At 49.9% G+C, this 15,070-nt stretch overlaps 1 protein-coding gene across 10 annotated transcripts in view; it reads right to left on the bottom strand.

The window, feature by feature from the left end:
* Positions 1–15,070, bottom strand: part of DAG1 (dystroglycan 1) — a 64,100-nt gene continuing 49,030 nt past the window's right edge. For all 10 annotated transcript variants that reach the window (XM_059075401.2, XM_067044173.1, XM_059075402.2 and 7 more), the window contains one exon: positions 1–4,808. In XM_059075401.2, coding sequence (XP_058931384.1) covers positions 2,406–4,808 — 2,403 coding nt within the window. In that variant the 3' untranslated portion in view covers positions 1–2,405. The remainder of the gene's footprint in view (positions 4,809–15,070) is intronic.

The following is a 15,070-nucleotide window of genomic DNA, read 5'->3' on the forward strand; positions in this document are numbered from 1 at the left end:
TTGTAATAAAGACACTTTTATTTAGTTCGATATGTTTCTATACAGAATGCAGAAAACACATCTTAAAATCATATAGAAGGAAATAAAAACACGTCAGTGGTTGGTGAACACTTGAATGTGAGATTGGCTCTCTGTCTCACAGAGTCCAAAGACCACTGCCAGCGGGCACTCAGGGGAGGAGGCGGCCTGCAAGGGCATTGTTGCTGTTGTTATTCTGTTCACTGCCCCATCGCCTCCTGTTGCTATGGTAACAGGCCATTCTGGGCCAGCCACGGCTCTGTGTGGCAATGCCCAATGGTGGAGTTGCTAGGGGCAACGGAGCTATTTGGAAGGCCTTTCAAAGCCCTCACCTGGAACACTGGAAATTGTTTATCTTTTGGCAAGGTCATCAAAAATAATCTCACCAGGTCAGACTCAGCTTGCGCTTCTGACTCTGGCGCACTGGGGAAACTCCGGCTTGGAGGCACAAGGCCCAGTCATCACAGGTCCACTGAGCCCTCATCTACAGGCTTCCCCCACAGTGGCACTGCTCACCCCACCAGGGGACCAGGCAGGAGAGAGAGGCTAGGCCCTGTGGGAGAAGGTGCAAGCGGGAATACCTTCCAGAGTAGGGCAGGGTGGAAGCCCCTCCACTCTGACCGTCCCTCCCCTCCTGAGGCAGCACACATGAATCCTCTGCAAAATGATCAATATGGCTTAGAAGTTGCTGCTTGGTGTGCAAAGGGAGCCTGGGTCCACCCACCCGCCCTCGATCATGGAAGGGATACATTATGGCAAAAGGCATTCCTCCCTAAAAGGTACCCAAAATAACTCTCAGACATCAAGAAGTCATGCTCAAAATGGTTTCTTCCAAAGGAGGATCAAAGCTGAGTGGGTGCCCCTGAGTCACGGGACAGAGATGCAGATGGATGGACGGATGTTCCGCTAAAAAAGGCAAAAGAAGCCCCAGTGTAATTCCAGAATTTAAACCATTAGGAAAAGAAGGGGGGAAAAAAAATCAAAATGAGCAAAGCCGTCAGTCCCATGGAATCAACAATAAGAGCTTGTACAAACTGCTGTAAGCATCACCATTTTTAATCTTTTTTAATAAAACAATTTGAGGTTGTATAAAAACTTTAGTAAAAAATTAGCTTTGAGAGCCCCCAAATTTTTACTATGAACTATTGCTGGCACTCCTCCCCAGCCACCAGACCTTTCCCAGCTGTTCAAGCCCAAGGCCTGGGACTGGAGCGCCAGAGAAAAGGGGTGGGGTGGGTTAGGGTTGGGCTGTGGACTGTTGGGACAAAGTGGCCAAGGTCAAGTGAGGAAAGAGCATCACATGACATAAAAATATTGCATCTTCACCAAAATGTCCCCCACTGAGTGTTTCAAAAATCCATGATATTCCTTTTAGGAGGGGGAAAAAAAACACACAGAGAAAGGGTAAAAGAAATCAGGTTGATGTGGTCGAGTCTCTCGACCTCCCCAGGCATCCCCACGAGCAGCTGGCCCACCTGGAGCACCTAGGTTGGGGGCCACGGCCACCACTGCCTCTTGGAGTCCCCTTTCCATGGAAATGAAGACCCCTTGGTTGTAGGCCGCTAGCGTGCATGGGGTGGGGGTGGGGATGTCCATGGCCTAAGAGGCCCCCTCCAGCTTCCAGCCCCTGGCAACAGTGGGACAGCAAACCCAGCACCAGGGCCCTGGCCCCTGAGCCAGGGCCAGGAGGCCCCCAGTCAGGCTCTCTGGGGTATCAGAGCAACGAAGTTTACGTAGTGTGAAAAAATAGGATTCCTTTGATAAAAAATACTGTCCCTTGGTCTTCTCTAAGTTTGAAACACCCTGGGAGCTTATTTTTAGCAAAGCAATTTCCCATACCCACCCAAAAATTACACATACGAGTTTAGGTAAACAGCAGATTAAATGTAAAAACTTAACCTTAACTTCTGAAAGTCCTTTGAATTTAATCTTTAGCTACTGTTTTCCATGTTACATCCTGCAGCTAGACACACGTGAATAGAAAAAACAGTACAGTTAGTGTTAAAGGCAAAACGCAGAGAGCCGGGAGGCCGCCCAGCACTGCCTGCGAGTTCATTCACGGTTCCTCGCTCCCTCCATCTACCTCTACTCCAAACGGTGCTTTCAGAGCCAGCCTTCAAAAACGCAGCGAAGAATTTTCTATGAACAAACAAAAAGCTGTTAGGCAAAAATTAAAAGTAAAAATGTCCCCAAAGTCTCTCCAGCTGCTTTGGGGTTTAGGAGGATCAAGTGGGCGGGCTTGTCCAGGCCCCGTGTGTGTCAGCGTGTGCTAGATCAGGTGTCGGCTCCCAGTGGGCGATGGTCTGCAGGCCACTGGTCTCCACAGACAACACCGTGTTGTCTCCAGGGCCCTGCCCTACCCCTGCCTCCACCCAGGCGCTTGTGGGTTAAGGGGGGACATAGGGAGGGGGCGACCGGTATGGGGTCATGTTCTTGGGACGGGAGCCCTTGCCCTCCATGGGGGCTGTGAAGGGTGGCGGGGGCTGGTAGGGAGGCGCATTGGGATCCTCATCCCGCAGGGGTGTGTACTCTCCCACGGTGTCCTGGTTCAGAGGAGTGGTCTCGGGCACATTCTGGTTGGGGTACTCGGGAGGGGGGAGGGGGGCTTTTTCCTCCTGCAGGATAAGCGGCATGCTGGAGGAGGGTGGGGGCTTGGAGTCGTCCAGCTCGTCTGCAAAGATGATAGGCACCCCCTTCTTGATGAAGGTGGCCTGGTCCTCGAGGGTGAGCTTGCCCTTCCTCTTCTTGCGATAGCAGATCATGGCAATGATGCCAGCAATAAGCAGGATGGCTGCAACCACCACGGCCGGAATGACCGTGTGCAGGTAGACATCATCCTCGCTGCTCTTCTCAGGGTCCCTGTCTGGCACCTCCGTAGGTGGTGCCTCTGAGGGCACCCTCCTGGGTGGCGCCACTGGGACAAACTGTAGATGCCGACAGCTGCCAGAGCCTGTCACAGAAATGCTCATGGCCTTGAAGTCGGGCTCCAAGGCGTTGGCGAAGGCAGCTCGAGGTTTGCCATCATCCTCAGCGATCCTCCGGCTCAGCCCTGTGATCTGCTCCTTGGGGCAGGGCTCCAGGGGCAGTGTATTGTTGGTCCATTCCACCACAATGGAGCCCCGGGTGATATTCTGCAGAGTGATGGTGCTGCAGTTGCGGTCCCCAAAGGCGAAGGCCAGCTTCTTCACCAGGGCAATCTTCTTGTGAATGTCATTCACCACAGCTGCTGGGTCACCCACAAACTTGGCCTTGAACCTAGCAGGAGCCCTATCCCCTTGAGGGCGCCTGTGGACATGGATCTCGAAGGCATCCACAGCTGACAGGCCCCCTTTGTCTGTGGCATGCATGAAGTATTCGTGCTTGCCCACGTGGCTGCTGTCAGGCAGGCCATACATGAGCTGGCTGTTGCTGTTGAACTGTACCCAAGACTTCTCGCCTACCAACTGCTGCTCCCGAAGCTTCAGGGTCAGCTTCAGCTTATCAGTGGTGGTGTCCTCATTGTCATAGAAGGTGTCTGACGGGATCTTCACCTCAAAATAGGTGCCAACCCAGGCATCCACCCTGTCAATGTGGTTCTTGAGCTCTGGGCGCTGGTTGGGTTCTCCTCCGCGGGGCATCCCAGTGGTGGTGGTGCGGATGCGAGTAGGCGGGGAGGCGGTTTCCAATCTGGTGACGGGAGCTTTGGTGGTGACCCGGGGCATGGGTCGGGGTGTCCGTGGCTTCTTGGTCGGCCTTCTAGTTGTGGTGGTTGAGGAATCAGTAGAAGGTGTGGCTGGTTTTGGCGTGGATACTCGTGGCTTCTTGGTGGTAATTGTGGGAGGGGTAGCAACTGCCGTGGGCTCCACATAGCCAGGAATGGTCATTGTTGGGCGGATCTGGCCAGGAACTGTGGTGCCAGCTTCTGACACCCGAGTGGGCTGGATGGGGCCGAGGGTTGGGGTCTGAATAATGGCACCTCGAGTCCGAATGGTGACTGTGGGCTTCCCAGGAACAGGATCCCTGACTGGAGGAGTCATGGTCTCGGTTGGAAGAGCAATGGCTGGAGATGTGGGGGTGGGCACAATTCTGGATGGTGGCTCCTGGATGGCTGTGGTTGGGGGCCCAATGGCAGTGACAGGTGTGGGTGTGGCATGGATCTGCCTCCGGATGCGTTTGGGGAGAGGGGGTTTCTTGTTGGCAATGTGCCAACCCACCACAGGGTAGCCAAGCTGGGCAGACATAGCACCTTCCCGGGCGGGGACCTCCACACCACGAATGTCAGGCACACTGTTCTGGTTCAGGGAGCAGCCCAGCTTCCAGGAGAGCAGGGCCCCATTCTCTACCACCTTTTTTGCATTTCCTGGGCCAGCCATGAATGCCGACATGTCAAACAGTCTGTTATTCACCACTGGCACCAACTTCATGTTGTGAAGCTCCACTTCTGAGAAGCTCCGCATCCTGTGCAGAAGGTCAATCCTTTGCTTTGGGGTCATCTTGGTGAGGTCAGCATCCAGAATTACCGTCAGGACAGTCACAGGCTCATCAGCAGCACAGACAGATGATACCACCTCACCAGGGTCTGTTGACGCCGCCCGCACAGACTGTGGCTCACTGTGGTCTTCAGGGTAGACCTCGATAGAGAACACACTGGAAGTCTGCGGGACATGGCTTCCGTTGGCCCCCAGCCGTGCAGCGCTCACTGAAATGTAATGCACGCCCTTATCAGTGTCAAGGGGGAGACCCTCCAGGGTGTGGCTCTGTGGGTCCCACTGCAGCCAGGACGGTAAGGCCTCCTTCCCTGCTGCTGATACCTAGAAGAGATGTCAGTATGAGTTAGTTGCCACCATCACTACATAACCCGAAAATGATCACAACAGTTAACCACTGGCCTAGCCTGTGTGACAGGCCTGAGGTACAATTCAGAATTCCTGGTGGAGGAACCAACGCCTCTCTCCTGGAGCTCATTTACCTGTCACGAAAGACTGGGGCTGCCAGATGGGCTAGCATGGAAGGCAAATGATTCGCCCAAGGCCACACGGTGGGGAGACAGCAGTTCTGGCACTCAAAACACATGTCTCATCCCAGAGAACTGATGCCATGGAGGTCAAGAATGTTGCAAGTTTTTACACCAGTGAAGTGCCCTGCCACCTCCTCATCCACTCTGCCTGCAGAATCAAGTCCGGGTGTCTCATCCCTCAGCACTACTTTCCAACCTTGCCTCAGACTTCTACCCTACCCTCCACAGACACCACAACTTTGCTCAAGGTATATGCCTGGCCTAGAGTGCCTCTCCTGCCCAGAAGTGGAGATGCACACAGGTCTGGGTGCAGGGACAACTCAATACCCCAAAATGCCTCATTTTACAACCACCATGTTACATTCAAGTGTAGTGGGGCACATTTGGTTAGCTGTATCTAGTGTCTTAACACTGCTTTTCAAATCTCAAGAAAAACTGCAATGCCCAGGGTAGGGGAATGTAAACAATTATTCTAAGAAGAATGTTTATCAAAGGCATTCCAAGGACCTCCAGTCTCTCTAAAAGAGAATTCTGTAGTCAACTAAGTTTGGGAAATGGACAGAGCTCACCTCTGTCCTTGGAAAGCCGAAGCACAGAGCAGGCCTCAGGAGCTCATCCCCTTTTCCACCCAACAGCACCTCCCAGACTTATTTCAGGGTGGAAGTCCTTCTCCACAGCAACATGACTGGTAATACGTAAAGCCCCCAAGGGAATGCCACCATAAAAACTTCCACCATCAGCTGACAAGAGGGAAACAAGAATGACCTCTTGCCCAGGCCACATCTATGACTTCTCTCACCTTCAGGAAACACCTACTCCTGCCCCCAATGTAAGAAAGGTGGGACCCACTCTCTGGTCTGCCTAAAGGCACTCTCAGTCAGTTCCACTGCCCAGTCCATCAAGTCCAGAAACACAATGGCCAACAGATGGCATGTCTTACTGCCAGCCTCGCCCAGGGATTGCCCTTCATGGTCATTGCTTGTCAGGAGAGGGAAACTAAAATGCTTCCCTCCCTGTGGCAGGAAGGCCACAGCTATGGCTGCTGGGTTCCCCAGGGGCTCTGGCTCGTCAGGCTTCCTCCTTCCAAGAGCCGGGTGCCTGAGTGGGGAAAAGACCCTGAACTCATACCTGCTCTTCCCAGCCAGGACCCGGGTGTCCATGTGCATGCCATTCCATCAACCTTATCAGAGACCAGATATTTACCCTGCCTATAAAGAGATTTCCTACCTCCAGCAAAAAGCCATGAGAAGACATATGACATTATTAGGAGTTGTCCTTTATTGACTGGTCTCTGAACCACTAAGTTCACAGTTTCTTTTGTGACACCGCACTCCATCAACTCTAGGGTGCACAATCATCTAACTAATGAACCACTAAGAATCCCCCATCCCATCACTCACCATCCACTGCAAACAGAGCCAACATCAGAAATGGTAAAATAACTGTAAACATGGATGTCTTCAAATCCATGAAAAACACTAAATATATTCTTCCTTTACAATCTTTTTTAGCTACAAAAATACTTATTACAACTGCTTTGACTGAAAAACATATGCTTTAAATTTTTTCAGTTCAATTATGTTAAATACAAAAACTGCCACATCCACACACAAACATATAAAGCAAAGGTTGAATGATCTAGTTTTGCAAAAAATGTGAAGCAAAGATGTTAAGGCCAAATGGAATAGTCAAGGGAACCATGAGATGTTTTACAGGGGTGGGGTAAGAACTTCCTGAGAGGAAGAGAGTAGGTGAGCCAGGGCATGGACCCAGGTTTCCAGCCACCCAAGGGTATTTCTCTTAAGCCCACTCCATCCCAATGACTACCACTGGAATGAGAGCACACCTGCAAGAGATCGGGCAGAGAAAGGAGAAAGGGAGGGCTAAGAATGGAGCTCTGGATTAAGTCAGCCAAGGAGAAGCCACTTGTAGAGAAGACTGAACAGGGCCAAGAGAGACCAGGAGACTCCAGATAGGTGCCAAGTGGCTGGCCAGGCCCATGGGATATGCCTCAGTGGCCAGGCAGTTAGGCCTGTGCCCAGCATCATGTGTTCCATCAGCACAGATAAGTAAGCAGCGCCAGTGCTTTTTCAAGTCTGTCTCAATTACATAAGGGCACTTTATTTTATTTTTTTTTTTTGCGGTACGCGGGCCTCTCACTGTTGTGGCCTCTCCAGTTGCGGAGCACAGGCTCCGGACATGCAGGCTCAGCGGCCATGGCTCACGGGCCCAACCACTCCGCGGCATGTGGGATCCTCCCGGACCGGGGCACGAACCCATGTCCCCTGCATCGGCAGGCGGACTCTCAATCACTGCGCCACCAGGGAAGCCCGATAAGGGCACTTTATAACAGAGACAACAGAGAAGGGCCCTCACCTCCTCAAGCTTCCCTGGCTGGCTCGGCTTCCCATTCTGCTGACCCCCAACAGCCACAGTTCTGTTGTCAGACATGCCCTAAGGCATAAACCCAGGTTGGTCAAGGCTCCCACAAGGCCAGACTTAGAAAATATACACTTATTTGAACTATGCCAAGTAACATTTTAACATGTTAATAACGTGTAACATAAATGACAAACATTAAAAAAAAAAACAGGTTTCACCAAAGCAAGTTATAATGCTCAATCTCAAACTGGGTGATGGAAGAGCAGAACTGTGTAGCTTCATTTTGGTTACTGAAACAAATCCTTTCACTATGGTCTAGCCACAGCTTTAGAGACAACATTTGGGATAAGCCATGTCAGAAAAACAGAGCCAAGCCACTCCACCCTACACCTGCCCTCCCTTCTGCAAATTCTGGCTCCTCAGGGTACTGGAGCCCTGGCCACAGGATAGGTGTTCAACCTGGATTTACATCCGGAAGCAAACAGTCCCCGGCGTCTTGGGTACTCCTCAGACAAGAAGAGATTCTAACCTGAACGTTCTAAAATCCATGCATCTCTGAACATTTTGGTACTGCAAACATCAGATCCAGGCAGCATTTTGGTTGGCAATGATTCATTTTAATAGAAAGGCCACAGGAAGCAAAACAAATCTGAGTTCCACAAGGAACCTACCCAAGTCACAGGGAAGCTGACATCTCTGCATTTTCAAGGCCATTTAGGGAAAGCCCCTGAACTGGGAAGTCTGAACATGCCTGAAGGTCTGGCAGTGTCCACAGTCCCCAAAGGATTCCACCAGCAGCCCTCCTCCCTCTCAAGGGCACTCAGTTGAGGGAACGCTCTGGGATGCAACACCTGCTCTACCGTGACAAAGCAGGAGCCCCTCAGTCCATGGGAACTCTGGACATCCTCCCCAGCTTGCAAAACTTCCAGGATCTAGACCACTTTTCCTCTTAGGGCCTAAGGGTGAAGTGGGATATGAAAGTTCCTTCTCAGAGACATAGCCCCCATGACAAGCCAGGACTCATATCTATAAAAACACCGTACCCGAAGGGAAGCCCCATCTCCAGGCAGCCTGAGGCTTCATCCAACCTCAGCCTCAGTTTTCTCATATGTAAGAAGGGGGAAATGATGCCAGCCTTATATGATCACAGGGCCAGGCACACGCTGGACTCTGTCAGTGCTGGTTCCTCACCCGCCCCTATGGGCTAAGAGGACACAGTACACATTGTGAGGCTGCTGCAGGAATGGATCCAGGGCGTGTCCAGGCTCCACTCCCCCATCCTCTTTCCCAAATGGCCTTGGACCCAGCACACACTGAGGCTTTGTCTCCCTGTTCATACCCCAAAGCAGAAACTCAAAGCATCAAAGGGAAGTGGAGAGGCCACAGGAACAGGAAGCCAGTACCCTATAGGGGAACACAGCCAAGGCTGGGACCTTCAGGGACTTGCTTACCTGTTAAGACCTGTTTGCTAAGAGTGGATGAAAACATTGAGGGGCATAGAGGGCAGGGAGAACTTGCTGCAGGTGACAGCCCAAAGCCAGCACTCACATCCTCTAAGTCTAAAAGAGATGTGTTTGATCCTGGCATATTTGCACATGAGATTCCGACTATCCTTGGGATCCTTAGTTTACTCATATAGAAATTTATGTCCTACCTGTACTGTAACCACCCACAACTGACTCTCTAAGGGCTGCCAGGCTAGGAATGGCATGCAAGAAGCAGGAATCAGAGCTCTTTGTGAAGTGTTCATAACACCAGCACATGTATTTAAGGTGATAGGCTGTCCCCGGCCATGGAACTCCCCCAGGGTCAAGTCACCCTCCATCATTAAATACCAACACTCCCTTGCTGACCTTATAAAGCAGCCATCTTGGAAAGGAGACTTCAGGCAATGGGAACACCTGCAGAAGGCAGAAACTGTAGGAGGAAGCCTGATTTGAGATCATGGGCTCTACATCACAGGCCACTCACAAAGAGCCAGAAATCTTTCCAGTTTCAGCAACCCTCAGAGAGAACATGCTTCTGAGATGGAAGACAAGCCCAGCACCGAGGAAAACAAGATCTTGAACAGCCACACACCCAATTTTAGAAATCTTGATCCATAAAGTACATCCAAAGACATTAAGAATCAAAACCACAAAACCTGGGCAGACACATAAGGAGTTCTGAAGACTACCTGCCCAGCGATGCCCACAAATAATCACCACGACCAATGATTGGGGAACTGCCAAACGTGAAGGTTTTGGTCACTCTTCAGTCTATACTAGCAGATGACTAGTAACTGACTTCCTATTCAGTTCTCAGACATTCTCTTCAACTTCTTCGCTGGAGCCTTCTCTTGCACAGTAAGTAGACTATCAAACACTTGGTCTGATAAAGATACAGCACCTGTGCTAAACACCATGCAACGAAAGTAGAGTCTCTCACCCGAAATCAGCATAACATACCTGGAGAAAGAACAAATCAGCAGAGGAGCTTATATTACTTAGTCTCTCATCAAAGGGCAGATTTCTGCCCATCAAAATTGAGGAGCTGGACTCTCACTAGGGCTTAATTAACTATATGACCACTGGTTTCTAAAACCAAGAAAACCTAAGCTTTATCATTCAGAACCCACAAGGTGGTATCTTACCCATGAAGGAGTTATGGGACTTAGAAATGGCAAGCAAAAGTTCCAGAAAGATGGATAAGCACTTTCATATTCTTGTCACTTGGGTAAGCTGATGTTGGCCAGCAAAGAGAGATCTTAGGAATGAAGTATAATCAAGAAACTGCATTTGGTGAGAATTCCACCACACTACAAACCTTTTGGAGGGTCCTTTGAGCCTCAGTGGTGGCACCTTCCAACCAACACCTCAACACAGGACAGCCCCAGGGGTTCAGGCTGGGCCCTTCCCTGAATCCCCAACAGATGTGCCAGACGGTCTTCTCATTGGTCCATTTCACAGTGGCACAAACTGCTGCCCTGTGACACCCCACTGCTTGGGCCTCTTAGCAGCCTGCCCTGGCAAAGTCCCTGCCTTCTCTCAGACCTGGTCACTGGCTCCTGGACCCTTCAGCCCCTCACACCTCACCCAAGCTGTGAAGCTGAGCCAACCCACAGCCGTCTATGGCTGGGTACCATAGGCAACACCCTGGAGGCACTCACACATGAGGTGATCAAGGCCTCCTTGGGGCAAGCCGACTGTGTGGTGGGTTCCTTTGCTCAGGGGGGCACGAAATAGTCCCTCTGATGGGACTAAGCTGACTCTGATGGAGTCAGCTTCCAGCCATGTTTCAGAAGCCCCCATGGTGCTGACTCACATTCAGGGTGATCCTGTGTCTGTGCCATGGACTATGACAATGAGACTAATCTGTTCTGTGGCCAAGCTCAGCTTCTGCAAATGATGCACATGGGCAGTCACATGGCTGGGCTGTGGGGAGATGGCACATGTCAACAGGAAGAGCCTCTGGCTTGAGGTCAAAGGCCAAGACTTTGCCCCCACAGAAGGTGAGGAACCAGGGTAGAACCAGGGTACACATACTTTGCTTTACCGAGTAGAGCAGAGCCACACCCATGAGAGACAATCATTGGTTCTGCTGCTTGACATTCAAACCTCAAACCAGAATATGGCTGTTGCCACAAAGGCCAAGGCCACAGGATCACATGTTGAACACAACTTGTCCAGCCCAATCAGTGCCCCTCTGGTCTGAATTATGAAGCATTTTATCTGATGCTAACTGTTCTCATCTGAAAACAAAAATTAATCATTTTCCCCCCAAAGTAAGGGACAGCTAAGCATAGTTATAGCCACTAATAAAATTCTCAGAATCAGTCCCTCAACCCCAAGCCCTGACATCAATTATTTTTACTTTGTCATGTTTTCAGTCCTTGTCAGTAATTTTTTTTTCTAAAACATAGAAGCCTATATATTCAATAATAAGTATTTGAGCTGATATGTCTGGGCAAATGCCATTCTGACAACCCACCCACAAGGATGCCTTCCTTCGCCAACCCACATTTCCCAGTGTGCTCTGTTCATAAGGGATCAATTCAGAGCCAGGGAACACCCACTTGAGGCAGGAAGAAACTGCAGTTCATCTCACGCAGGCAGGGTTGCCACAAAGCTCTCAAGCAACCAAAGAAATACTCCTTTCATGAGCTCCCCTTCCTGGCCAAAAAGAGTACCCATTGTTCTCATGGGAACAATTGGGGGTCTAAATGCCAGCAGATGAGAGCACAGTCCCAGGAGGGGCTGCTCCCAGTCTGCCGACATCTTGGGCTGAGAGAAATTCCACATTGTCTCCAGACAAGGAGGCTGAAGGGAAGCAGGGATGAAAAGCCATCCTCATGGGCACTACCAAAATGAGACATCTGAGGGGGCTCTAGAGGAGCAGTCCAATCATTTCATGAGATGCAAAGACTTCTCTCCTGACCACCCCAGAGAGGAGGAGTTAGAACATCTCCAGCCATATAATCACCTTCCTCAGCCAGTCTACACTCAACTCAAGTCAGAGGAGACGCACCCTTAAGGAGCCGGCGCCAAACCAGAGGGAAGTCAGGGGGGTAACTTATACTATGGCCAACTTGGGACCTCTTAGGATCTGCCGAGCAAAGGCAAAGCTGGCTTCCGTGGGACCTATACCCACAGACCCTGATGAAGAGAGAGGGTGTTCTAAGACCTAAGACTTCTGTGAGAGCAAAGAACAGTCAAGACCTGGGATGAGCTTTGCATACAAGCATCTAGTCTGGTCCAAGGGAGCACACGCCAGGACCATCTCCTTTAGGGTGTCCTGAGGCCACAGAAGAAAAGAAGAGAGACCCAAGGCACAGGTCTTTCAGGAAGGTCATGCTGGCCACAAAGGTCTGGAGGCAGCCCGTAGCCCCTTCTTACATCATCAGATCAATGGAGTCCATTTGGGAGTTAAAATGGGGTCAGTAATAGCAAAATGATTCTTGAGGTAGAGCTAGAGAACAACAGGGAAGTAACAGGTGCTGGCTAGGATGAGACTGGACAAGGGCTGTTTGGACATGCAGGAGTCTCAGATGTGGGGCAAAGGATCCAGGACCTCAGGGTTAATCCTCCAGGCAGGCATGTCCCCTTCTTCTTTCTCCTGACCTGCTTCCTTGAAGCCTGGTGTATAAAATATAGGTAAGTGCTTATTTTAGGAGTTGATGTTATCCGATGGGCATACCTGGCTGATGCCAAGCAGCACTTCCTCTGTCACTGTGATTCCCAAAGTTGCCACAATCTCCTGAAATACCACAACAATCAGCCCACACAGGTCCAACAAGGCTTGGCAGGTAGCCAGTGCAGCTCACTTAGCATGAGACTTAATTTTCTACCCCTTCTATAGACTGTTACATGGTCTGTTACAAACACTGAATTATTCTATCACCAACCCCCATGCACATCTCCTGAACAGTCAGCAAGTATGACAACCACACCATCTAATCTCATCAGGTCTCAGGACAGACCATACTCTGCCTGTGAATCCTCATTAGGCAATTCGGCTAACTGACTGGAAGGCCAACCCTTACCTGGGAACACCACATGAGGCTTAGGCAAGCTGTCTCTTACTGCCCTGACAAAGGCTGGCATTTCTTCCTACAAACAGGCAGGTAGGCTTTTTTTTTTTTTAAATAAATTTATTTTATTTATTTATTTTTGGCTGTGTTGGGTCTTCGTTGCTGTGCGTGGGCTTTCTGTAGTTGTGGGGAGTGGGGGCTACTCTTCGTTGCGGCGCACGGGCTTCTCATTGAGGAGGCTTCCCTTGTTGTAGAGCACAGGCTCTAGGCACACAGGCTTCAGTAGTTGTGGCATGAGGGCTCAGTAGTTGCGGCTCGTGGGCTCTAGAGCACAGGCTCAGTAGTTGCAGCACATGGGCTTAGTTGCTCCACAGCATGTGGGATCTTCCCGGACCAGGGATCGAATCCGTGTCCCCTGCATTGACAGGTGGATTCTTAACCACTGCACCACCAGGGAAGTCCGTGGCAGGTAGGCTTTGACAATCCAAAGCAGGTTTGCAGGTACTGAGGGGGTTCTCCTTCCCTCTGCCATCTGCCAGCCAAAAACATTTGAAGGCCTACTATGGGACTGGAATCAAACACACAGACTAACAAGAATTTCAAGTACAAAAATTTGCTAAGAAGATAACACAAGGTTTTGTGAGAAATCTGCCTTCATCAGGGTGGAGGGAAAGGGCTCCAATGCTGAAATTTAGCCTGAAAGAGGTGGCTGTACCCATGCTGACAGAAGAAAAAAAGAGCCAGCAGCCTGGGGTGGGCCCTGAGCTTGGCATATCTGTGGGGCAGAAAGAGGCTGGTGTGGCTGGGACAACATATGCAAAGGGAAAGGGAAGAGAGAAGAGGCCAGAGGTCAGATCAAACAAGGCTTACGCCTAAGGGCAGGGGGGTAGGGGAGGCCTGTTTTTAGCAGATGTAAGCTTTACAAAGATAAAGAGGTCTCTTGCCTCAGTATGGAGAACAGACTAAGGGGTTAAGAACAGAGGCAGGGCGCCTAGGAAGAGGTGAGCAAATGGTAGTTTGGATGACAGTAATAGTGATGGATATGATATGGAGGTCACCCCAACAAGGCTCCTTGGGACCAAGACCTGAAATATTCCTCACATACACAAGAATATTGGGAAGCCATTAAAAGTTACATTCCCAAAGAATACTTAATAACCAAGGGAAAAAACTCAAACTACAGTGAATGAAAAAAAGGTTAAAAAATAGATTCAGCATGATTTCAGGTCTATCTAAAATGTCTGTGTGTGTATGTGACACTGACACCTCTTGAGGAACGCAGAAAATGATGGAGGAGTATGCTAGTGGTAGGAACCACAGGAGATTTTCTTTCTCCCTTTTTCTACAATGTACATTTATACATCATTATTATAATGGGGGAAAAAAAACAACTCCTTTAATGTAAAGACTTTTCAATCCTGTTTCACACATAGGGAAACCAAAGTTCCAGGAAGGAAGTCAGGCTTTCTGATCTCATTCCCACCCCACACAACCCTGATGTCAAGACTGTTTGGGATGAAGAGTCACACATTTTCACCTGTTTTTCTACAGGTTAATCATCTACTAAATGGTCTGCTTCCCACAGATAGATATGCTCAGATAAAATCCTGTTTTCCTAGTAAAATCTCTTTGCTCCCCCAGTGAATAAGCCTGTTAAATGTCCCTCTGCCAGATACAGCAAATACTCAGCTCACTGTATCGACTCAAGGCACCTTTGGTCAAGACTAATCCATGTACAACATCCCAGTGGCCTCTGGAACAAGGGTAATCACTACAGGGTTCGGATATTCAGATGAAATTCGATGCTGGGTAAGAAATGTACCTCCAAAAATGCCATTTTTCATCTAATAAACTAGAAACTGGCTTACTGGGGTGTTATGAAGATTACATGAAAATCTTTCTCAAAGACTCTAGAAACTAGAAAGAGCTCCATGGAACTGACCCAGGATCTTCAGAAGTATGACCACCTCTGAGAACACAAGGCCACCCTAAGAACAAGCCATGAACTAAAGAGAGGGGGTCAAAAAGGAAAAGGAATAGAACACAAGGAGGGTCAGGTGAGGAGTGGGTCTGCCCAGATTCAAGGGAAAGGGGCATAGACACACCTCTCAATGAGAAGAGTGGCATGGAATTTGTGACCATTTCTAATCTAGATGTCTGGGGCT

The sequence above is a fragment of the Kogia breviceps genome, chromosome 10, assembly GCF_026419965.1.
Source record: "Kogia breviceps isolate mKogBre1 chromosome 10, mKogBre1 haplotype 1, whole genome shotgun sequence".
In the NCBI taxonomy this organism is placed as follows: Eukaryota; Metazoa; Chordata; class Mammalia; order Artiodactyla; family Physeteridae; genus Kogia; species Kogia breviceps.